Genomic DNA, 26003 nt, shown 5'->3' on the forward strand with positions numbered 1-26003 from the left:
TAGTAACCTTTGCAAAATTAACCTGTATTAAAAATGCACAAATTTACTTTTAAAATAGAAGTTACGGTAATAACCTTTAGTACCCGTTCACAATATCGAGCGTTCTCACGTAAAAATAGAGGTTACGTTGTACAGTACACGGTATACTGTTTACACACAACGGCTTGCAGGAGATTTTATACGGCCACCGCTCTGCGCCTCTTCTTTCCTTCGCTCTTCTTTCTTCGACGCATTCCATGAGGTTACGCTCATCGCATGCTTGAAAGCCAGGTGTGCCACAGCAACGGAAGCACAGCCTTCCACTCTTTCGCACTTCGTGCTGCGCGTGCCTCGTGTTTTTTCCGCGCTTCCTTGTGCGTTTTTAATACGCCGTCTGCATACGTACGCTAAGAAATGCGAACCTTTGCGGAAGGCGTCACATGGAAGGTGCTTCTCGGAACACACGCGATGGCGCACTGTAACAAATCAAGTGCATGACTGCTTATAGAACGTGACAATTGCGGTGACCGAGGCCAAACGCGTCGCCTTCGCTCATTAGAAGAGGCAGCTAACAAAACATTCGCATATTCGAGGCGACTTGGAGTTAGCATGCACTACAGTAATGATCAACCGCGATTATTATTAAAATCTGGTCGACCCGTCAATATCAATGAAGACCAGAGACTTTATAACAGTATCATTATATACGTGTCAGGCCATCCTCTCTTGGTCCAACTTCTATGCAGTTTAAGCATAGGTTGGCGTGATTATAACACTTCAGTTATTTTTCTGCTGCTCGTGCACTTCCACTGACTGTGTGATTCGTGCTTATCAAACTATTTGTTGCCTGATAATAAAAAGCAGCCGTCTATTTGTTACAGAGCTATTTGCGATTTTGTTCACCTTCAAATGTGGGATCAGCAATAGAAACGTAGATACTGACACAATGTGAGGTTGACAAGCAGGGAAGCTGCTGAAGGCGGTAAAGAACTGCGCGGAGACTTAACACTGCTCCTCACGGCGTAGAGTATATTCAAAATTTATATACAAACCGCTCGCCATACGCCGCGTTAAGGCAGTTTTACGTACTTCTCGCAAACCCAAAGAAATATCTGAAATCATCGCTTAATAAGTAGCTGGCTGGTACGTATGTGCATATTATATACGAATGCTGAATGATATTATCAGAAAAATGCGCCGTAAATGTAACTGTATGCATACGCAAAAGTACAATAATACCAAGAGCGCATATCAAGAGCCGCAACGCGGTTTTTTCGAGAGATGCAAATTGTAATGCTTAAACATCTACTTAATTGGATCAAGAGAGGATAGTTGTCTGATACACATGGCACAACTCATGATTAAGAATATCTGTCAATCACCTCTTAAATATCGTTTTAGTGGTAGACCACATTTGAATGACACGATGCTTGTGGGTGAAGGTGTGACGTTATGATGCATGCAAGCTCTAAGCCAACTCCAAAGGAAATTGTTTTGTGCTTTTTTCTGGCGATGAGGGAAGCGTACTTCTCTTGCCACGGACACCGCAACTGTCGTGCTCTAAGCAGACATGTACCAGAACTATTTCAAAGCTCCAGCGTGTGTATTCAAGAAAGGGCAGGCCATATGATACCGCCGTGAAAGTTCTCATCACTCTGTGTACATATTTGTACGCTGGATAATAAAGCCACAGAAAGAAGTACGAAAGATTAGGCGCACAAAGAAACAAGCCCTAAAGGAAGAACCACGCTTCTCTTGCTAGACGACACTGGGCTGGGCCGATCATGCGCGTAGCGAGGGGGCCGAAATGTGTCGCAGATGAAGATCGAAAGAAAAAAAGAGGCACATACCCTTTGTTATGCGACACCTGGGTCGGTGGACCACGGGTAGAGTAGTGATACTGAGTGGAGCCCCCTGCAAATAATACGTAATCAGTGCCGTGCTTCTCTTTAGCTACACTAATATGTGGGCTTGCTTAGGTACAGAAGACTGAGGCGCGAAATACATTTCTTGAAAAAGGGAGAAGCAGAAGAGAAGACAGAGAAGCGCCAACTACCAACTGTTTAATGACAGACTACGAAAGGTACAGTGAAAAAGGAAACATTTCCGCGCATGCGTGAACAGGGGACATCAGACGTGCAGCGACATGGTCAAGCCAACATAGTATCTAGGAAGCGCATTTCTGTCGAATACAAAGATATCGAAGTGTCACTGACACAATCAGAGCCTTTCTTTTTTATATAGAAAGCTTCCAGCAGCTCTCTAGCCGTTTGTTGTCTGCTTCTGCCAAGAATCAGTACTTGCGCAAAGCATGGTTCACATCCGCAGGAGTTGCAATGCGCAGGAAGGTGCGCCTGATCTCTCTTACCTAAGCTGTTGGCATGCTCCCTCAATCTGTCATTAATGCAACGTCCCGTTTGTCCAACGTAGGACTTGCCGCAGCTCAGGGGTATTTCATACACCACCTCTTGTGCACAGCGCCTAAAAGGTTTTTTGTGCTGCTTCTGACAGCCCCTCAGCTCCTCGCGTGTGATACGCGGGCACAATTGAGCCAACTTGTTGGGAGCTGAGAAGACGACCGGGATGCCGTAACGGGTAGCCACCTTCTTCAGGTTATGGCTCACACGGTGTATATATGGAACTACCTCTGGCTTAACCCGATCCCTTTCTTCCAAGTGCCTGATTGCACCGCCAGCGCTGGCTTTTACCTTCTGCAGCAGGGATTCAACCACGGAACCAATGACAGATCGAGGGAAACTGGCTTTGGAAAGTCTTTGAAGCTGGTTCCCAAAACTATCCTGCATAACGTGCTCACATGATCTGCGCAAGGCCAACTCCAAGCAAACCTGAGCGATTCCGCGCTTCACAGTTTTTGAGTGTGCCGAGTCATACTGCAGCAACTCTTTCTTGCATCGTGGGAGGTACGTACAGCAAACATGATCGCTCAAAATCGTTAGTTTAAGGTCTAAAAACTGCAATGAGTTGTCATTGGGAAGCTCATTAGTAAACGTGAGACCAGCAGAGTTTGCTCTAAAAACATCTAAAATCTGCTCAACCATCTCAGTACGAGGCAAAGGGCATCTATTGTCAATAACGACTAAAAAATCGTCTACGTATCTAAAAACTTTTAAAACATTCGGATGATATGAAGTAAAAGCACTTTGTAGTGCTTTTACTTCATATCATTGTAGTGCTTTTACTTATTCCTCCAAGATTGAATAAGGCAGTTTCTTACGCCATAATACATGGGCTGAAGCGTGCCTGATAACACGTAGAATTCGCTTCCAGCATTCCTAAAATTAAGCACATGGTCGAGCCACTAAGTGGTACATAAAATTTTATTCAGCCCGGGCTTTTATACAACTTCAAGAGGAAAGAGAAGCGTATACAATGTGGTTTATACGTGAATAGATAAAGCAACAAATCCCACAAGAACTTCAAAATGCATCATAATGCAGAGAGTCACGAAACTAACCGTATGAAACACGCGCCCTTAAAAACTAAGCATAGCAAAAGAAAAGATGCAAAAGCAGACTAGTTGACCAGTTTGCTGCAGCTCTTGTTTACGCGTAATGCAGACAATCACGAAACTAACCATATGAATTACTTGCCCTTAGAAATTAAACACAGCAAAAGAAGAGATACGAAAGCGAATTAATTGACTAGCTTGCTGCAGCTCTTATTTACGCTCGCTTACAAAATTTTAAAAATAACAGTGCTTGTCAGCCGTATTCTTACTCCGCTCTGGGAGTTTTAAATGTGAGGCATTTCTTAGCGAACCTTTGGCATAATGAGCGTTTCTATCTACGTATCTATGGGTGATTCCACGTAAGATCGAACAATCGATGGCTGGTCGACCTCTAAAATTTATTTCAAAATTTTATATACTATTGCCTGATGAGTGGAAAGAAGAGATCCGCAATTTGTTTTGCCGCCAAAAATTTTTTCGAAGCACAGGAAATCAATAATGACGAAGAGGTGGAGTGGAGCGCTCATCCGCTCTGCTGTTTTGGCCAACTTTCGTTATGAATTGCACAAAATATATTAAAGTTAGGTAGCTGAAACTTTTTTAACTAAATATGTGCATGTTTTTGCTTCTGCGCAGGTATTTTTAGTTTTCATGCGTAGTGTAGATGTTTTTATAAAAAACCTCAAAATTGGCCCAAGAAACGTTATTTTCTTTACTTTGAAGGTCTTTATCTCGAAAAATTCTTCTAGCAGAGCGACAAAAATTGCGCATTACGTTCTTCGCATGGTTGTCTACCAAACTGCCGAATCTTATATTTATGGCAGAGACTGCTGCGCCGCGCGGTGCACGAGCCGCTCCCACACAGAAACGACTCCTGCACCGCACGGAAGTGACGTCATGCGTTTTCCGGTTAGGCGCGCCGTTTGAATATGCCGTGAATTCGCCGAGTCGGCAAGCGAGTATGCCTCCCCATCGGCCTCCCGTCAGCCGCACTTGCTGCTGCTGCGCTGCTGGTGGGCCTGTCTACAGGCCCTTTGATATTGGATGTTTGATGATCAGATGCAGCTGGCTGCATCGGTTTCTCCGGCATCCGCGTCAGAAATGTTGATTTGCACGGCTTATCAAGGCTCCGATGACAGGACGTGGTCTCAGAACTGAGTCACTGGGCGCCTAGATTTCGCGAATGGCTCGTGGTGACGTACTATATCGCGATGAAAAGAAACGCGAACTGCGTAAAGCGTGGCTTCGGAGCAGTCGAACTTCAGCATGCTTTCAAATATCGCTGGGCGAATCTGTGCTTTCGGCCGGCGTCACAGTAGCGCTAGAATAGTGCTCCGGCTGGCGCTATCGCATTGCGTGTGTGTTCCGAGTGCAAGGCATGACTGGTAGTGTACCGTTGGTACCGTCTCCGCGCGCCTCACGAAGTAATCGGCAGACTAAGTCGCTTCAAAATACTGAAGTGTCGACATGATGCTTTAGGCTACACTGTACTCTAGGCGATCAGCACTTGATAAACGATGCCCAATGGCAACAGCTGACTGCGTTAGCCCACCTACCTCCAAAACAGTGCCGCACAGTTTGTCTGCATTGCTGAATAACACGGCCGGTGACAGCACAGCATGATTGACCTAGCAACGGATGAACGGCCGCTACGTGTTCGCACTTTGCGAAAAACCTGCAGTGCAGGAGCATTGGCCATCGGAGATCACAGGCTGAGTAAAAACACTTCGCAGCCGCACGGGGATTTTTTGTGCGTCCGGACATTCACACGAACTGTCCTGTGGTTTTTGTGTCTTCAGTCCCGTCCCTTGTGCTGTTATATTTTTGCAATGTGCAACAACATTTATTTCATCGTCAACCTTACCCTTCGCGACAAGCACAATGAGGTACTCGGTTGCAAGGACACTTTCACCCTCGACAACACCACGTTTTGACATCGCAAACTAGGAAATGCAGTACTTCCAACAGCAACGCAACAATGCGCAGAACATCAAACTCTGCCGCACATCAATTTTCTCGCGGCTGCTATGTTTGCCTGCTGTTACCTTTCGCAACGCCCCCTGGATTTAAGGTGGTTGCGATATGTCATTATTAACAAATATACATTAAATAAGTCGTCAAACACGTTTTGTTTAATATTTTTGTAGGTTTAACACATTATAAAGTAATACTCTGTCTATTTGAGTTGTTTTAACTTAACTTTAACGAAGTGACGTCACTTCCGTGCGGTGCAGGAGCCAGTTCTGTGTGGGATCGGCTCCTGCACCGCGCGGCGCACGAGACGCTGCCTATATTTATATAACTTTTCAGTAAAGAGATATGATCGGGCTAAGTTAAAGAAAACACCGGACAATGAAAACTTCTGACGACAATTAAAAAAAAAAGCCGGCAGATCCCACGCATTGTGGGAATCGATGTAATGCGAAGTAGCCAGCAAAGAGCTGCATACATCGTCTTGTATGTCATTGAGGAAAATGCGTGTCATGGTTTTCATGTTAACTCCTATTATTTATGTTCGTCACACAGTAACGTCGCGCAATACCAACTTCGAGGTCGATCAAGCTAGAGAAACTGCCACCAGCGCCCCATGAGCGTGGCACGCAAGTCATGCTGTACATGACATACGCGTCATGACTTTCATGTTAACTCGTGTTATTTATGTTCCTCACATGGTCACGTCGCAAGATATCAATTTTGGTGTATATCGAGCTAGCGAAACGGCCGCCAGCGCCCCATGAGCGTGGAACGTAAGTCATGCTGTGCATGACATGCGAGTCATGATTGTCATGTTAACTCGTGTTTTTATGTTCGTCACACAGTCACGTCGCGCAATACCAATTTCGTGGTAGATCAAGCTAGCGAAACGGCCACCAGCGCCCCATGAGCGTGGCACGCAAGTCATGCTGTACATGACATACGTGTCATGACTTTCATGTTAACTCGTATTATTTATGTTCCTCACACGGTCACGTCGCAAGATACCAATTTTGGTGTATATCAAGCTAGCGAAACTGCCGCCAGCGCTCCATGAGCGTGACACGTAAGTCATGCTGTACATGACATGCGTGTCATGATTTTCATGTTAACTCGAGTTTTTATGTTCGTCATACAGTCACGTCGCGAAATACCAATTTCGGGGTAGATCAAGCTAGCGAAACTGCCGCCAGCGCTCCATGAGCGTGACACGTAAGTCATGCTGTACATGACATGCGTGTCATGATTTTCATGTTAACTCGTGTTATTTATGTTTATTACACACTCACGTCTCAAGATACCAATTTTGGTGTATATAAAGCTAGCGAAACGGCCGCCAGCGCTCCATGAGCGTGGCACGTAAGTCATGCTGTACACGACATGCGTGTCATGATTTTCATGTTAACTCGAGTTTTTATGTTCGTCATACAGTCACGTCGCGCAATACCAATTTCGGGGTAGATCAAGCTAGCGAAACTGCCGCCAGCACCCCATGAGCGTGCCACGTAAGTCATGCTATACATGACATGCGTGTCATGATTTTCATGTTATCTCGTGTTATTTATGTTCGTTACACGGTCACGTCGCAAGATACCAATTTTGGTATATATAAAGCTAGCGAAACGGCCGCCAGCGCACCATGAGCGTGGCACGTAAGTCATGCTGTGCATGACATGCGTGTCATGATTGTCATGTTAACTCGTGTTATTTATGTTCGTCACAGAGTCACGTCGCAAGATACCAATTTTGGTGTATATCAAACTAGCGAAACGGCCGCCAGCGCACCATGAGCGTAGCATGTAAATCATGCTGTATATGACATGCGTGTCATGATTTTCATGTTATGACTTGTCATTTATGTTCGTCATACAGTCATGTTACGCCATACCAATTTTGGTACACATTCGATGAACCAAGCGACCAGGAGAGCACGAAGTCGTAGGCGGCTAGATAGATAGATAGATAGATAGATAGATACGCTCAAAGTCGCAGAAGTTCGCTAAGAAATGCTTCGCATTTAAAAAACATTTTTTATATTTCTTAAACCTTGTCCACTTATTCTCCTCCACATCAGCTTTCATAATCATTGAAAACATGTTGCATAATGTCGTTGCATTAATTGTTACGACCTCACCAATGAGACCCTTAGGCAAGGATTGGCAATTCCGACTTCTTGCCCAGCAAGTGTATAAAATGCAGGCAGGATTGAATTGCTTTTTATTAAAAGGCTAGCAGGTACCGAAAAATGTGTCGCCGGCACTGAAGACGGTAATTTTGAAATTATTTGGTCACTGGAGCGGCCATGAGCGCAGGGCTACCGAACAGGCGCGCGCGCACCCGAGATGCTCGTTGTAAGAGACGGCGCAGTGAGAGCTAGTTTTCGCGTCCTCAGACCGATTGAGTTCGAAATAGCAACGCCTCTCCGGTGACTTGAACGCACGTGCACTGGAGCTTCGCTATTCTATCCGCCCTCTGTTCGCATCGCAGCTAGGCGCTGATAACAAGGCAGAGATGGAAGCAATATGAGAACTCTATAAGGGAGCTATGAGCACTCGCTTCACGCACGCTGCTGCCAGAGAAACTGCGCTGCGCCAATTGCGATCAGTGGAAAGCATTAACGTGGCGCTCCAGTGGCAAAGAAAATATGGAATATCAAAGGAAGGAAAAGCAAAACTATCGGTAACCGGATGCGCTTGCCTATCTTAGATGTCGGCAGCAGACGGTCTGAACTAGCTGCGCGTTCAGAGCGCTGTTCACACTTAATTCGGCGCGGATAGTTCTTGTGCTTTACTCTTACTCTACTCTTCCTGTGCGTCTCATGGCGAGAAAGTATAGCTCGGAATGAGTGTATTGTGGAGACTACCTTTCGAAGCACAAGAAGCTTAAAGGAGTACTGACACGAATTTTTAAAAATTTCGGATTGTTGCTCTAAATAAAAATACTGGTGTCGAGAAACCTAAAACGACTATTGTGGTGCCTGGAAATGCATGGTATATATTTTAATTAGAGCCACCTGAAAAAGACACTTTCGGTTTCGATATCGAGGGGGTGGCTTCTCAGTGTCGTTTCATAGCAGTGTGACGTCACGGAGATACAGAAACTCGCGACGTACTAGCAGCAAATTCGTCATCTGCTCGTGGTGCACATAAACAACGATTTGTGAATTGTCGTCCTGTGACCCTGACAGTGATTTCTGCGATTTAGGCTGCATGCAGGACGCAGAACTCGCATACTCGGGACCCCAGATATTATTATTATATCGCATATTCGGGGGAACTGTCTTGACTCGTCGGGATAATGTCCTTGCAGTGGAGCTGGCTTGCAGATGCTCAGCGACGAAAACTTCAAAGTCAAATTAAAATATTTTATACGTGTTTTCCGACTCCAGTGTGTGGACAGCGTTGACACTGCACACCAACGAAGCAAAAAATGTCCCTTTTGCAATGTCTCAAAATCGTGTAAGTACTCCTTTAATTATTGCAAAGAAGCCACAATTTCGCAGAGTTACCGACCTAGGCATATACGCTTTGAAGAAACGTTTAACGCCCGAAAGATCAGTGACTGCCAGTGAGACGGACTACTTGTGCTACGCGTGCTTTTGCTACCACTGCAATGAAAGATCTTCACGGAACGCACAGTTTAACGATGACATTCTTATGCCCCCTGAAAAAGAAATCGACGTCATTAACCAGATCACTGCGACTATCGGTGTACGTGCGTTCAAGTCACCCAAGAGGTGTTGCTGTTTCGAACTCAATCGGTCTGAGGACGCGAAAACGAGCTCTCACTGCACCGTCTCTTACAACGCGCCCCTGCTCGGGAGCCCCGCGCTCCTGGCTGCTGCAGTGACGAAATAATTTCAAAATTAACGTCTTCAGTGCCGGTGACACCTTTTTCGGTACCTGCTGGCCTTTTAATAAAAAGCAATTCAATCCTGCCTGCATTTTATACATTTGGTGGTCAAGAATTCGGAATTGCCAATCCTTGCCTAGGGGTCTCATTGGAGGGGTCGTAACTGTTAGTGCAACGACATTATGCAACATGTTTTCAATGATTATGAAAGCTGATGTGGAGGAGAATAAGTGGACAAAGTTTAAGAAATATAAAAAAAATGGGTTTTATTTTAATTGTCGTCAGAAGTTTTCATTGTCCGGTGTTTTCTTTAATTTAGCCCGATCATATCTCTTTACTGAAGAGTTATATAAATATAAGATTCGGCAGTATGGTAGATTACCATGCGAAGAACCTAATGCGCAATTTTTGTCGCTCTGCTAGAAGGATTTTTCGAGATAAAGACCTTCAAAGTAAAGAAAATAACGTTTCCTGGGCCAATTTTGAGGTCGACGAGGGTGGCGATGCGGGCTTGTTGGTTGGTCATACTTGAATGAGTTGAGCGCATACGAGGACACGGACAGAAGCGCCAGTGTGTGTACGTCTCTTCCTTCTGTCCGTGTCCTCGTATGCGCTCAACTCATTCAATTTTGAGGTTTTTTATAAAAACATCTACACTACACATCAAAACTAACCCTTTGTATCCCATGGCCAATCCAGCTGCGCAAGCAAATCTTTTTTTGCGTATATGCAATTACAATACATACGAAAGTGGGAATAAACCAAAACATGGGGAGTTTTAGCTTTAGTTCTACAAGAAAACAAGTGTCCACATATGTGGACGCTGGGAGCACCAGTTACACTGGGTCCATCATCCTTCTTCATCGTACATGGGAACTTTGCTTGTCGACGGCTCTGTTCCAACACAATAATCACTATCATCATCACTACTTACTATAATCAACGTCATCATCAGTTCAACGCGTTCATAATCATCATCATCATCACCACCATCATTATTATTATTATTATTATTATTATTATTATTATTATCATCATCATCACCATCATCATCATCATCATAAAGGGTCACATGGCCGATGGCTAACGGCTCTGATTCAACGCCTTCATCATCACCATCATTATCACCATTCAAGGCCCATCTGCTTGCCCACCGCTCTACTTCAACGTGTTCGTCATCATCTTTATCGTGGTTGATCATCATTACCAGTGCGTTCATGGTTACGTTTAAACTGAATGCTTTCATCATCTGCATGCAGTAGCATTTTTCATAAGGCATTTGCTTGTTGATGGCTCTACTTCAAGGTGCTAATTACCGGTGCCCTCCAAATCGGATCATTCGCTTCTGCTAGTCAGCTCGAAATTCATGGCATGTATGTCTTCATCTCTTAATCCACGTCCAGAATAAAGCAAATAAATTCTAAATAACTTCTACAAGGCGTGTTTAGCTATATCACTGATAATGTTTCGGGTAGAGCCGCACGGCAACGAAGCGGGTCTTACTACCATGCGGCGTTCTATCAGCTTTTTACACGAACTCGGTATGCCTGGTGTCCACAAACGTAGACGCCCGAGCGACAACTCAATTTGCAAAACTTTGGTCGCTCACAGTGCAACAAAAGTCACACAAAGACAAGATAAACCCTTCCTTTTCTCGGATAAATCTCAATATTATAAAAACTCTTAAGAATTTAGAGTGAATCTATAAAAAATATGTAGGCATACACCTCTACAGGCGACTTGTGAAGAACGCCATTGGTCTGTGCGCATTTACCGCTGTTTGTGCACAGAAGTGCACACATGTAGATGTTTTTATGAAATTCTGAAGTAATGGCAACATTTCAAAACGATTTTTAAGGCAATGCGTTGGCTAGCCTAATCCCACTTCACTGATATGTTTTGTCCACATATGTGGACGCTGGGATACAAAGGGCTAAAAATACCTGAGCAGAAGCAAAAACATGCATATATTTAGTTAAAGAAATTTCAGCTACCTAACTTTAATATATTTTGTGCAGTTCATAACGAAAGTTGGCCAAAACAGCAGAGCGGATGAGCGCTCCACGCCACCTGTTCGTCATTATTGATTTCCTGTGCTTCGAAAAAATTTTTGGCGGCAAAACGAATTGCGGATCTCTTCTTTCCACTCATCAGGCAATAATATATAAAGTTTTGAAATAAATTTGAGAGGTCGACCAGCCATCTTACGTGGAATCACCCCTATGGGAGGAGGTGGCATGAGCGCCGCCTCCGCTACGTTTCTCCTCTCCCGTTTCTCTGTCTCCGCCACAGCTGTGCGCTCGTATATATATATATATATATATATATATATGTAGCCGCCTACGTCTGGGTGCTCTCATGATCGCCTCCTTCACTTGGTGTATAGACCAAAATCAGCATGGGAGTGTAAGGGGATTTCACGAATATGACTGTCGGGTCATGCCCTGAATAACGTGAAAATCCTCCCGCGTACGTCGACAAACCCTTTCCTCCGGACACCTGTGGCACATACCCGTTTACCAAGGGCCGCGGTAAACGGATATGCGCCACATGTGATTGACAGTATATATCTACCCAGGAACGGCGAGAACAGACTTGGTAATTTAAATGCGAGAGCGTTAAGAACAACCGACATCGGCAGCGTTGATCCGACGAATTGAAAGAATAAATATTTGGATCACAGCAGGAATCGAACCCAAGCATTCTGCCTGGCTGTCAGGTATTCTACCACAAAACCACGCAAGGTCTACAGACTGGTTTGGAAAAACAGTCTATGCAGGCGTAATGTCAGTGCAACGTCAATTGTGGTTGTGTTGCTGGCTATCTAATTTTGCAAGAAAGCAATACAATCAAAACAACGTTGCTGTTGGCGAGTTGGAACAAGCCAGTCATAATGTTATTTAGCGCAAACAGTAGACAAAGGACGTCCACGTCCTCTCCTTTGTCCTTTGTCTACTGTTTGCGCTAAATACTATTATGACTAGCAATACAATCTACATATGTACTCGTACGATACATGCGTCATATCAGGTGAACGTGTGTGGTTCCAGTGTTGGCTCCACTTTTTTAGCAATGTAATAAACAATACATTTGTATTCCTAATATTCGGCAAGCTATATCGAAGCACTGCTCGACTACAGAGGAATTAATTAAGGAAAGTTACGGATGATATCCACATGGCTGCACCATGAATTGCACTTAGTTTCGATAATACTGACGTTATGTACTCTAACGCGAGGGCTTACGTCACGTCGCACCATAAATTTAGCCTTTAAACGCCAGTGTTGTCGACGTGTCTGGTGAGCCCATGATGTGCACACAGCTACTGTCCTTACATAAACACGTCGATCCACCTCATAACGCTTGGCTCAAAGCTATAAAATACAGCATAGAAGTACTCGCTGACTGCTTCGCATGAAACCGATTCCCACGACGCGTGGGATCTGCCGAATTTTTAGATACGAAGCAGCTTTTGTATGGGGCTGTGTCCGTCCTACCCTCAAGCGTCCGCTCCCCACTGCGCATGCGCCAACTCTCCCCCCACTCCTCGCGTGAGCGCGAGGTGGTGGGAGGAGGTGGCATGAGCGCTGCCTCCGCTACGTTTCTCCTCTCCCGTTTCTCTGTCTCCGCCACAGCTGTGCGCTCGTATATCTGTATATATATATATATATATATATATATATATATATATATATATATATATATATATATATATATATATATATATATATATAGGCCGCATATTACAGGAAATCAGCTAGCATTAGTATAATTTCAGATGGAGTGAGAATACCGGATGAGAGAGCGGCAGATTGTTTTAACGATTACTTTACTGACCTGCCTACCAGCAATGTGAATGGCGATGCATACCGTTTCATTAAATCGAATTGTGAGCGCTCCATTCTATTGCGTCCCACGACCGATTCGGAAGTAATTGCAGTATTTTTAGAACTAAGTGATAGCAACTCTTGTGACGCGGGTAACATTTAAATCAAGCCTGTAAAATTCATTGTGGATATAATCGCACAGGTATTTACACATATTTAGGGTAAGGCGGGGCAAAATGAGACGCGGGGCTAAACGCGACATTTTGACTTTGCCGCCCTCTAGAGCTAATACAAAAGTACCTTTTAGGGGCGAAGCTCCTTAAGCCATGGGTCTGTCCTTCCTCTGTGACCGGTTTGTAACCACTCGTCAACGTAATCTTCTTCTACTGTATACCGGAACGGGCGCTTCTCACGAACTAGTATGCAGTTCTGGTATGCAGTAGAAGAAGACGACGACGTTGACGAGTGACTCTCGTGTGTGTTCGCCTGTGTGGCATTCTTTCTTCTTTACTGCGCGCGTTCTGGTATGCAGTAGAAGAAGAAGACGACGTTGACGAGTGACACTCTCGTGCGTGTTCGCCTGTGTGGTGTTCTTTCTTCTTTACTACGTCGTGGGTCTGTCCTTCCTCTGTGACCGGTTCGTAACCACCTAGTTGTATGACTCACTCAGCAGGTGGCGCTAGTGTGAGTGACGTCATGATGACGTCACCCTCACGTGACTGACGCAATAAAAGGCAATCGCTCTTGACGCGCTTCCTCTTTCGCAGCGAGTCACCGGATGGAGCAGGTGGCTGTAGACAGTAGACGAACAAAATAAAAGAACAAAATAAAAGTTGATTTGTATATACGCACACAGTCTCACGTTTTTCTTAATGATGTAATGGGCGAACTTTCACGGGAGGGTTACGGTTTTACCGATGATCTCCCCCTCTCGAGCTTCGCCCACTTATCATCATTCATTCCGTGAATATGGCGTGATTTTTTCTTTGTCTATTTCAGCGATAGGTGCCGCTAGTTCTCGAGGTTTTTTGTGTAAAAGTTTATGATTGCTCACAGCGTTCGCGCGGAAAAAATTGCGCGGCTGATGTCAGTGTGTTCGTGACCCGCCAAAAAGGGGCGAAATTCTGCTCGGCCAAATTTTCGGATCCGGGCATAAAACTACTCCGGCGTCAGTACAACAACGTATTTATATTGTTACTTTATACTGTGAGCTACATTCCACCAAAAGTTTAGTTCATTTCATGCCGTGGACCAAAGGGAAAATTATTTTGAATTCGGGCATGTGAGAGGGGAAAAACGCGACAGAAAGGCATTGAATTGCCTTAGAGAGTGTCTTATTAAGTGAACCATTTATTTACGCTCAATATACATAATATTTATTTGTTTAGGATGGTACGGACGTACAAGAGAATATCATATAGAGTTTCCTGGGAGGAAAACGACATGAAAAATGCACTGAATGTGTTTCAGGAGTTTCGGAGCAACACACCGTCGGATTCTGTTTGGAATCAGTGCGTGGAGTGCAAGGACTGGGCTCATGAAGGCTGTGTGGGAATCCATGGAGTGAATTCGAGGTGCTTCTACTGCAAGAACTCAAAGGATTAAATTTTTTGACACTGTCTCATTTTGCCTCACGCAGCGCCTCGTTTTGCCCCGCAGGCTGGGGCAAAACGAGATCTGGAGCTTTTTTGTTTCTTTTTAAAATAAACTTTTGAACAGTCGCAACATCGTCATATTTATGTAGCACATACCCTGTATCCAAAAAAAAGTTCCTGCATTGATCTTTTATGGTAACGAGTCAAATAAAATAAAATATTCGCTATTTTGAAATTTTTGTCGCATTTTGCCCCGCCCTATCCAACAATGCCTTTCTTCGGGTACGTTTCAGACAGAATGCAGATTGCGAAAGTAGTTGCACTCTTTAAAAAATGTGACAATAGCCACGGCCGCTCGATCCCCCTTTGGTGCGGCCCGCCTAATGCTCCTCTCCGCCTGTGAGAGCGCTAGTTCCCTTTCAACCCGCCGGCGTCGGCTATGGCGCTAGCTATCGGCGAAGCGGGGGTTTCTCTCAAAGCGCTCTTCAGCCACAGTGAGCTATCTGCGCGGGTAGTTTCATGTGGTTCTGCTCAGTGTTTTGGCATGCTTCATGGCAGACGCTCTCATGCACAGGTTGCATTCACTTTAGCTGGAATAGAGGTAGATGGGTCCTGATACATGCGCTCAATTAGATGCACACGGCGCGTTTAAGCTGTCCCATTGAGGCAACGAGGAACCACATGATCCTCGTCTTGCTCTCGCTCGTACGACAACGCAGTATTATGTTAAAAATGTTATTGCGGATTATTAAAGCGTAGTGACTCCGACTTTAATGTCAACTAAATAGCCGAGGCTTAATGTATATGTTATTTATGCGGCTACTGAGCGCATTCATTTCCGCGACATACATGTCCGGATTATACGAATCGGACAATTATCAGTAGTGATTCTTCGTAAATAGTGTGAGATACGCATGGCTTAATACTCATATGTACATCGTGGCAGATTTCACAAGCGGAGGACTTTGCGGGAAAGTGGTTTTCGAGAAAGTTTTAGTATATTTTCTAGAGAGCTGTTGAGATCTCCAGCCCAGTTGGCCAAGAGTGGCCTCAGCAGCTTCTTGATAAAGAGCTCACACAGTTCTTCACAGTGGTACGGGTCTCTGCAAGCGGAACACCACATCAGAGGGCAGCTTGTGAAGTGTGGAAGTACAGCACTTGAGAGCAGTTTGCATATTTGTCCACAGCGACGGATTTCTGCTGAGTGTAGTGCTTTTTCAGCGAAGGTACAGACCAGCTTACACAACCAGACAACTTGACGTCGGGGGTAGCTGAGCCCTCCTTGGTCAAGGCTGAAGACGAACTGGTATGCACCCTCGCGTGAAGCTTTTCCTTTCAACTGCAGTTTGCACGCTGGGCATGTTACCTGCAAAGTCAAGAAGTCCATGTATTGCGTTTTCATTTTGTGCGTGCGTGCTAAATCTGGTGATGTAGTCGCCAAACAAAATATTACCTTTTCTTCACAAACGAAAGCCAAATATCCTGCCAGGTAAACCAGTGTGGTCAAGTCAAATAGGACGGGGACTTCAACGCACTTCATCACGTGCTGAATTTTCCACAGCACAGCAAGAGCGTCGTCAGGAATGGCTGGACTTTTTGCTCCATGGAAACTGTTCGTAGCTCTCAATGCCCTTTGGCACTCCGAATTAGAAGGCGCATTCCCGCTTCTGGCTGCCTCTAAAATGCCAACCTGCACATTTTAAGAAACTGTTACGTTCGGCACTAACAAAACGCGTGACACCAAACAAACCTTTAGCAACTTCTCTGCTGTGAAGACAGCTGTTCTGGCGTCAACTCGGTCGTTGCCGCCATTGAATTGGCGGAAGCAGCTGAATAGCGACTCAACTGGATCACTGTTGAGAGCCCGCATCAAGGTCTACTTGAAGCTGAAAATAGTAATAAACCATTATATAGAAAAACTTATTTCCAAAACAAAATGAGCCAATTAGTTATCAAAGTTGAATAATTCATCTTTCTTTAAAAAGTTGGTATACTTGCCCCACGTCATTCAGGAGGTACTCCACAACAGCAACCGCTGATCTTGTCGTCATGATGGTTGCTTCATACGTCTCCTTAGTGAGGGACTTTGCTCGACATTTCGCGCTTTCCAGCTTGATGTCCTCGAGGTAGCCAATGAAGTCGACCTCAAGCCATGCGAGTCGATCGTCTTCACTTGTGACAAACGGCCTTTGCCTAGATTTCCAGCCAGATATGTCATGTAGGTCATACCACATCCCAACAATTTTCATGAATGTGATTGTCGATCCGCAGTCCCTGAATTCCGAAGCCCTCTCGTGAGCTTTCGGATTCTTCTGAAGGAACTCCAGGCTGCTAATTACGGCAGGTGAAAATACTAAGGTGGCGCGAGACACTTTCACTTTCTCCAGATTGTTGGGCTCAACGTGAGATCGGCTTAACAGTCGCGCTGGTTTGACGAGCAAATTTTGTTGAATCTCATAGAGAACCTTTAGAAACACGCCTCCTTTAATTTTCCCGTTTCCGTCAAACATCTCTCTTTCTAGCAGATTTGTTCTTAGGTTTTTGATGAGGTGGTTAGGGTCAAATGAAAGGAATAAGGGGTCATTTTCCCTTACTGGATTCGGCACAACATGCTGCAGAGTATTGTCATCAGACATTCCTCTAAACATGGCGGTGTTTGTCTGATGGTTGTCCGTCACAATACGAACAACGAAAAACCCTGCATCCTCAACAGCTTTCAGCACATTGAACGTCAGGCTGCGGAGCCGGTCATGTTTAAGGTTCCTGGAAAAAAAATACCCGACGGGAATCACGTAAGCCGTGGAAAGCCCACGCAAAACAAAACAAAGGAGCCTGTTGGCTATTTCAGTGGCACCACCAGCTCGAGGTTCGCAGTCGATATCAACGAGCCCGAATATTCTATCAACTTGACGATCATAGATCACTTTCTGCTTGGAAGGGTAGCGCTAGTAGACACGGACTAGAGGAAGCCACACGGACACACAGACGGAAGCGCTCTAGCAACTGGTTTTTTTATTGAAAATCTGCCCTACATGTATACATCGCTTTTATGGCCACGTGACAATTTCAGCGCACTGACGAATTGAGGAACATAATTTCTTTTTCTGGCAACACTATCGACGGTGTGCTGACACATTTCGCCCTTTCTTTGATTATGGTCTTTGCTTCGATGATTTCTCGAGTGCACTTATCTTTGTGGCGGCTGATTATGATACAATTTGAATAAACAGGTGAACAACCACAATCATTGCAATGTGTGGACAGGTGCCCATCCCTGTATCGAGCAACGTTTTGTTTGTGCTCCCGTAGCCAATCATTGATACAACGGCCCGTTTGGCCAATGTATTTCCCGCCACATGTCAGTGGTAAACTGTATACCACGCCTGCTGCGCATGGCACGAAAGGACTTTGGTGCTTTTTCTGGCACCATTTCGGCTTTTCAGTGGCAGGATCGGTGAGCTTACAAAGGCGGCTTAGCTTATCGGGTGCTGAAAGAACCACCTTTACGCCCACCTGACTCGCTACTTTTTAGGGGCGTAGCTCCTCTTAGTCTAACCTTGTCAGGTCTCCGTTGTCCGGCGTCAGCGGCAGTGTCTCTGTCTGGCGTAAACGGCAGATGGCGCTGTCTCATAGAATTACATACAAACTGCAGTTCAGGGACGATATTCTAGATGCCGCTGTACGCAATCCGTGTCGTCATCACCATTTCTCGTCTCATTTCCTAGATGGCGTTGGTCCAATAGAATTGTATGCAATATGGCGCTTGTGTGAATCGACACTAGATGGCGCTAGAAGTGCCGCTGCTATCCGATTGGCTGCTGCGCGGGCTGCGCGGGCTTCGCGGGGATGTGCGGGGAGCGAGCGCCTCTCTCATTCTGCTGGATCGTCGCCGTACGTGTCGGATCGTTGGTGGAGCATGAACGATGCGCAGCGGCGGGCGCTCGCTTGGCGGCAGCCAGGCGGATTCCAAGACGGTGCGCGCCAAGGACGCCGCTGCGAAACGGGCTCAACAAGAAGCCGATCCCGAGACCATGATTGCTTCAGGAGCTTCGCCCAAGCTCTTCATCATTCACCCGTGGATATGCTGTAATTTTTTTTCAGCCTGTGCGAGATCTTGTGTATGTAGGGGATCACTGCCACCTTCTCCTTTTTCCTGGATGAGGAGGCAGGTTCACCATCCGGGTGGCGAACTTTTGTGAGCACTTTGCTCGCAACGGAGACGAGCACCTGCGTCGGGTATCCTGCCAAGTCCAGCCGCGCCGCTTGTTCTTGCAGGCTGGTTGCCACTGTGTGAACACAAGACTTCCGGACGGCATTTGTCAAGCAGAGCTTTACAATACCGCGCTTCACCAACTTTGAATGCGAGGAACTGTACGTCAAAAGCGGCTTGTTGGCTCGGGGGTGATAAGCCCAGCATGCATGTTTTTCACCAAATGTTAGTTGAAGATCGAGAAACTGCAAAGTATTGTCAATAGATGATTCATGGGTTAAAATGAGTGGGGCGAGGCACTTCCGGAAGATTTCTAGAATCTCGGCTTCCTGGTCACTGTTGCCTAGGGCTTTGTCATGGATGACTATGTAATCGTCGACAAATCTAAAAATTCCTAAAACATTTGTTCCCCCAAGGCTGTTCTTTAAACATTTGTCCATCTCGGCTAAAAGCAGGTCACTTAGGACTGGTGCCAGGCAGGAGCCGATGCATACACCTTGTTTAGGCCTTGGACCAAAGTTCGCTGTGCCACCAAGGAAATCAGCGCCCGAGCTTCTCGCCATGGTACGAGAAGTCTCCAGAAAAGCTCCAGATAGTGATCATGAACGTTGTGTTGGAAAATGTGTCGACGTCGTGTCCCGTACCATCCAACCAGTGTCTCGACCCCCAGTAAGGCAAGTTCTTAATATTCTACGCGAACAGTCTGCACGATTACTACCCGCTGACAAAGAAGGCGGTTTCGTTGTAATGTCACAGTCGCAATTTGACTCAAAAGCGCTCGAAGCAGTCACGTCGGTTCTAAAAGAAAGTAAGGAAGTCTCGTTGCCCAAACTTAAAGCTAAAGCAATAAGGTTGTGCAGCACGATGGGCCTTTCTCGCTTAGCGAAAGATGTAGACGGCAGCAAGAACATTGGCTTGAAGGCGATGTTTAGTGCGAAAACGCACAAGCTGAACTGTCCCCTTCGAGTGATAATATCAGAGAGCGGCACATGGCAGAAACATGTTGCAAAGTTCCTGCAAGCCAAGTTAGCGCTCCTCCCATCGACAATCCCTACTTGGTGAAGAACTCGGACGCTGTAGTGGAGTTCTTTAAGCTGCACTCGAGCAAGAGCCTGAATGCATGGTCAGTAGATGTGAAAGACCTTTATTATTCCCTACCGCACGATCAGTTGCTAATATGTGTTGAAGAAAGCATAGATAATTTTGGAGCAGTAGCTTTTCAAAACGCAACAGGCTTGACTGTAACTAGGTTTCTTGAGCTACTCACATTTTACCTAAATTCAACCCACATACAATGAAACGAAAAAGTGTACATACAGAAACAAGGTGTATGCATCGGCTCCTGCCTGGCACCAGTCCTAAGTGACCTGCTTTTAGCCAAGATGGACAAATGTTTAAAGAACAGCCTTGGGGGAACAAATGTTTTAGGAATTTTTAGATTTGTCGACGATTACATAATCATCCATGACAAAGCCCTAGGCAACAGTGACCAGGAAGCCGAGATTCTAGAAATCTTCCGGAAGTGCCTCGCCCCACTCATTTTAACCCATGAATCATCTATTGACAATACTTTGCAGTTTCCCGATCTTCAACTAACATTTGGTGAAAAACATGCATGCTGGGCTTATCGCCCCCGAGCCAACAAGCCGCTTTTGGCGTACAGTTCCTCGCATTCAAAGTTGGTGAAGCGCGGTATTGTAAACCTCTGCTTGACAAATGCCGTCCGGCAGTCTTGTGTTCACACAGTGGCAACCAGCCTGCAAGAACAAGCGGCGCGGCTGGACTTGGCAGGATACCCGACGCAGGTGCTCGTCTCCGTTGCGAGTAAAGTGCTCACAAAGGTTCGCCACCCGGATGGTGAACCTGCCTCCGCATCCAGGAAAAAGGAGAAGGTGGCAGTGATCCCCTACATACGCAAGATCTCGCACAGGCTGAAAAAAGTAGCGAGTCAGGTGGGCGTAAAGGTGGTTCTTTCAGCACCCGTTAAGCTAAGCCGCCTGTGTGAGCTCACCGATCCTGCCACTGAAAAGCCGAAAGGGTGCCAGAAAAAGCACCAAAGTCCTTTCGTGCCATGCGCAGCAGGCGTGGTATACAGTTTACCACTGACATGTGGCGGGAAATACATCGGCCAAACGGGCCGTTGTATCAATGATCGGCTACGGGAGCACAAACAAAACGTTGCTCGATACAGGGATGGGCACCTGTCCACACATTGCAGTGATTGTGGTTGTTCACCTGTTTATTCAAATTGTATCATAATCAGCCGCCACAAAGATAAGTGCACTCGAGAAATCATCGAAGCAAAGGCCATAATCAAAGAAGGGGCGAAATGTGTCAGCACACCGTCGATAGTGTTGTCAGAAAAAGAAATTATGTTCCCCAATTCGTCAGTGCGCTGAAATTGTCACGTGGCCATAAAAGCGATGTATATATGTAGGGCAGATTTTCAATAAAAAACCAGTTGCTAAAGCGCTTCCGTCTGTGTGTCCGTGTGTCTTCCACTAGTCCGTGTCTACTAGCGCTACGCTTCCAAGTATGAATTTCCAACTCGCCCAAGAAACAGCACTGCTAAAATCCACTTTCTGCTGTACTGACATCTCGTCAATGATAAGGCTGCAGTACGGATCTTTTTCTGACCGCAAGCCTTGTCTCTCTACTTGGAGCTGTTCCCTTATCAGGCTGGTTACACCCGTCTCTCCTGTGAAAGATCCGACAAACTTTTGTAAGGTGCTTCGACACGGCAGCTTCAGCAGCTTCCTCCCCCGTACATGATCGTAACTCTTGCAAGACGTCGCCTTCCACAGTACACATTCCCGCAGCGTGGGCTCCTGCCACGTTGGACGCGTCTTATCGAAGTTGATAATTTGTTCCATGACAAATTTCGCAGTCCTATCTCCTTCATGCGCTGCTGTCGCAAGGGCCTTTAGAGCTTGCACAGCACGGTTCTTTTCATATTCCTCAACTTTTTCTCGGAAGTCGTCACAGTTTTTCTGAAGTTCTTGCAAGCGCTCGTTCAGTCTCTGCACTTTCACTTCCAGGCGATGTGCGTTTCATTTCGTCTCTGCTATATATCCAGCCAGGTCGAACGTCGTCTGGCATTCTTCATGTTTTAACACGCTTTCAAGGTGTTCCTGACCACCCGTAGACACGACCAAAGATACGTTTTCTTGTGCCTTGCACGGGGAAATCGAGCGGCCGTGTGACTCGTATTCAGTGGTTGCGCTTTCAGCATCAGGTTCTTCGAGACGAGGACGTTTTCTTTTTTTTTCTTCTGTCACTAACGCCGGCTTCCCTAAAATTCTCGCTTCCGTGTGCGCGCCACGTGGTACACGAAGAAGGCTTTTGCGCTCCTTGCAACGAGAAGGCAACATGTAGGTTGGGTAGGACGGAAACTGAGTTGGCACGGCTGTTGGCAGCAGCAACTTACGTTTCATTCCTACCTTGTAGTCGTCTGCTGTGAAATGAAGCGAACACACGACAGTCCTGGAGCTGGGCTCCCAATGGCTGCCCTTGTCACTCCCTTCTCGGGAAATGTTCCGCAGCCAGCCATCCGGAGGTTTTCCTTGGACGGCAGCTCGTGGTAGCACAGTTCCGGGTTTCGTGAAGCATTCGACATACAAAGCGGCACGCAACAATTTTTGGGCATCGCGTGCACTGCAATTCATCCACGGACTTCTAAACCTAAATGAAGTCCAGAGAAAAAAATGTCATCGCATGCTGACCGCACGACGGCAGGATACAACTGTCGCAAAGTAGGGAGGCTTAACAAGATTCCACCTTCGCGCGAGGCAGTGCCAGCAGGTGCAAGGGTCATTCCTTCGCCGATATGCAGCGCCCCCACCTGCCGTCGTGGCCTGTCAGTCAACTTTCCCTTTCACGCGCGCTCTTTTGTTCGCGAGCCGAATCGGCAGGCCGCACCAGAAGGGGAGATCGAGCGGCCGTGCAATAGCGTGCTCTCAAACTATAGACCTGTATCCATTCTTATTTTTTCGATATGTATGGAAGAAATTACATTTGTTAGATTATCTGAATTCCTAGATAAACACAATGTGCTAACTAAACATCAGTACGGCTTCCTCAAAAATAGATCAACACAGCTTGCTCTCATTGAACAAAATGAATTATTTCTAAGCAATTTTGAACAGCGCCTACTAACAATAGGAGTTTTTGTTGACATTTGAAAAGCATTCGACTCCATAAATCATGAACTCTTGCTTAGTAAGCTAAGCCCTGACGGTGTACGCGGCATTGCACTTGGTTTAGTTAGGTCTTATTTAGGTCATATACAGCAGTTCGTACAGATCGATAGTGTTAAATCGCAAATTAGGTCAGTTGGTGTAGGCGTGCCCCAAGGCAGTATATTGGGGCCCTAATATTTAACATTTTAAAATTTTTACTAAGCTGTTGTGAGATCATTTCAACGGCCGTTTCTGGCGCCGTAGTTGTCCGCCGCTGCCGCCGGTGTCCGTAACCACTATCGCTAGAAATAAGAAAAAAAAAATGAAATAAGAAAAAATTTTCAGGATGGAACGGGGTTCTAACCCGGGCTCTCTGCGTGGGAGCCCAGTGTTCTACCTCTGAGCCATGCCGGTGCTTGAAACTGCCTTGCAGAAAGACGCTATACGGAACCAGTGCTGGAGTTTCCGCGGTGTGGGCAGTGCCGCCCTGGCGGCCAAAACGCGCATACTCCAGCCGCTCCCGCGGACGAGAGTGGCGACTGGTTGAGGCGATGCGGGCTCGTATCGCCGAAACAAAAATTGGGGGACCCTTAAGCTTCGCCTTTAAGAGTTGAACGCGATAGCGAAATCCGGCCCCTAGTGCGCACTTCAACCACTAAGTGCATACTTATTAATTTATTTTTATTTATTTATTTACAACATACTGCAGGCCCACATGGGCCCAGGCAGGAGGGGTAGTTTGCAATACAAAACACAGAATTCAAAAAGGCGAAAAATATACAAATAAATGCTTACATTTCAATTCCAGTGTTAGAATATCAGTAATCAATCAGGTCAATTGACTCAACTGAATCAATCAATGATAATGGCAGTGTGTTCCATTCGTTCCAATGTGTATTGTTACACACACACACGCACACACGCGCGCGAATTTTACAGGCTTTCGATCTAAAGCAAGAGTCGCATGGCCTCCAAGATATACGCCGCGCGCCGGCCCTCTCGGATGCCATAAAAAGTGAGACATATTTCTCACAATGCCTCACAGATGGCAGCACATTATCTAGCGTTTGCTGCGTTTGCTTGATATGTTTTCCTCTAGATGGACATAGTTGTCCATTTGTAGAGCTGTTTGAAAGTTCGTGTGTGTATTTAGCGGCGATGGCTGCACTATCCTGGCGTTTTTCGACGTAGTTTGATGGCCTCGCGAATGCGCCTACCGTATGGGCTCGTTTTCGTCGTGACACCTGCCGAACAAAATGCGTCGAGACTCCTTTCACTACATGACATTTATGTAGTGTTTTTGTCGGAAGTAACTGCAAGCAACAGCGTGGCTTTGTGGTAAGACACCTGCTTGCCACGCGAACGGCCCGGGTTCGATCCTCATTGGGACCGAAGATTTTTATCGTTTATTTTATTTGCTACTTTCTCGATTTTTCGCTCACAACCAACGGTGCCGACGCCGACAGCGGAATTTCTGCGACACGAGCTCTCTAACGCTACCGCGTTAAAACTAAAGGATACTGGCAGTACTGTTGCGCATTCAAGTGCCACAATACGTAGAAATGAGGGAGGATGTATCCTTCTAAGCTTTTCCTTCTAAAACATATGAATAGGAACGGATGCGGCGTTGCATCCCGGCAGTGAGGCGAACAAAGTATGTTCTGCTCTTGCTCTCCTGTCTAGTGGCGTCGGGCTGATTTCTAAACCGAACTGCGCTTGTCTGCTAGATTTATTCGATAGTGAGGGACACCAGTGGAAACCGGGGCAAACGAGCAGAATTTAATCGGTGTTCTGTCGTAAACAAAAATTACATATTATGCAGCATGCGGCATATGTAACAATCTTTTCATCTGACCACCACCAAGCTCCTTCTGATGCCACCACGTGCAGTGAATATGATATACAATAGGCAGGTCATTTACATTATTTGCAAACAGTTACGCAGAAGGAAAGCTGTCTGTCTACGAGACGCGTACGAGGGCACGTTCGCTGAAGCCGCTGGACTGTTATGAGAAATACGCACGCGTTGGATGCCTGCGTTGAACTTCACTTGTGCTACTAACAGAGTTGTCACGAACAAAGCAGCGGACTACTCGAAGCTTAGCTTTCTGGAGTCAGCGGATGGAGTAAAGCTCCTTTGTGCATTGGCTGCCGCGGCGAAGTGACATCGCAATTTATGCCTCGCTAGAAAAGGGTCAAATGTCTTGGATTTTTACTCGCTGTTTAATTCGCCTAACGTACTGTGTTAGTTTTTTCGTTTGCCTGTGTCTGCTTAGAATAAACGCGTTTGATGAACATCGACAATTGCTGGCGTTTTACGTGCAAATAAGGTATGATTATGACGCATGCCGTAGTGTGGGAATCGGGATTAACTTTGACCGCTTGAGGTTCTTTAATGTGCACATAAATCTCAGCACGCGGCTGGTCTTTGTATTTCAATCCCATCGAAATGCGGCCACCGTGGCCGGGAATCTATCCGCGCCCTCCAGCATAACAGCGCGACACCATACATGCTATGCTAGCACGGTGGTTTGCTTGATCAACGTCCGCGTGCATACACACCGCGGGCTGGGCATACATAGCACGGCAGAAAAACGTTGACGCACCTACCCCTTGCCTCTTACTTTCTTTTACTGTGGTAGTGGGCAGCTGGTATCGACGCAGCACGTACTTATCAATGGAGGCTTGTGAGCCTGCACTAGCTTGACACAAATCCGAGGATGCAACCATAAAATGTTGACGACGGAGTCGCCACCACGGCACAGCACTGTCTTTTCGACGCCGTATGCACAGACGTAGTCTGCTTTGCAGGGCTTCTCTCCGTTTTCCAGTGCTTTCCTGAGAAAGTAGCCTTCAGAAAAAGTTACTTTTTTCTAAACCATAGAGCAGTATTACTGGCGCAATGGCTGCTCGAGCTGT

At 46.1% G+C, this 26003-nt stretch overlaps 1 protein-coding gene across 2 annotated transcripts; it reads right to left on the bottom strand.

Moving 5' to 3' along the window:
- Window positions 1-15595: 15595 nt before the first annotated feature.
- Window positions 15596-16616, bottom strand: LOC119405891 (uncharacterized). 2 transcript variants are annotated; one of them, XM_049419313.1, is made up of 3 exons: window positions 16447-16616; window positions 16150-16386; window positions 15596-16062 (listed from the first exon to the last, which is right to left on the bottom strand). In XM_049419313.1, the coding sequence occupies exons 1-3, from the start codon at window positions 16564-16566 to the stop codon at window positions 15646-15648; spliced, it is 774 nt and encodes a 257-aa protein (XP_049275270.1). In that variant the 5' UTR covers window positions 16567-16616; the 3' UTR covers window positions 15596-15645. The 2 variants fall into 2 exon arrangements, with proteins under 2 accessions (XP_049275270.1, XP_049275269.1); XM_049419312.1 differs by having other exon boundaries at window positions 15596-16386; window positions 16447-16614.
- Between the last annotated feature and the right edge of the window lie 9387 nt (window positions 16617-26003).

The sequence above is a fragment of the Rhipicephalus sanguineus genome, chromosome 9, assembly GCF_013339695.2.
Source record: "Rhipicephalus sanguineus isolate Rsan-2018 chromosome 9, BIME_Rsan_1.4, whole genome shotgun sequence".
NCBI classification, from domain to species: domain Eukaryota; kingdom Metazoa; phylum Arthropoda; class Arachnida; order Ixodida; family Ixodidae; genus Rhipicephalus; species Rhipicephalus sanguineus.

What these genes read in the sequence shown, in the direction of transcription:
- LOC119405891 (XM_049419312.1), bottom strand. Translation starts at nt 16,566, where the DNA reads ATGCGGGCTCTCAACAGTGATCCAGTTGAGTCGCTATTCAGCTGCTTC. An exon ending in CAGCAGAGAAGTTGCTAAAG is followed by an intron (nt 16,387 to 16,446) that starts GTTTGTTTGGTG and finishes TAAAATGTGCAG; the next exon opens with GTTGGCATTTTAGAGGCAGC.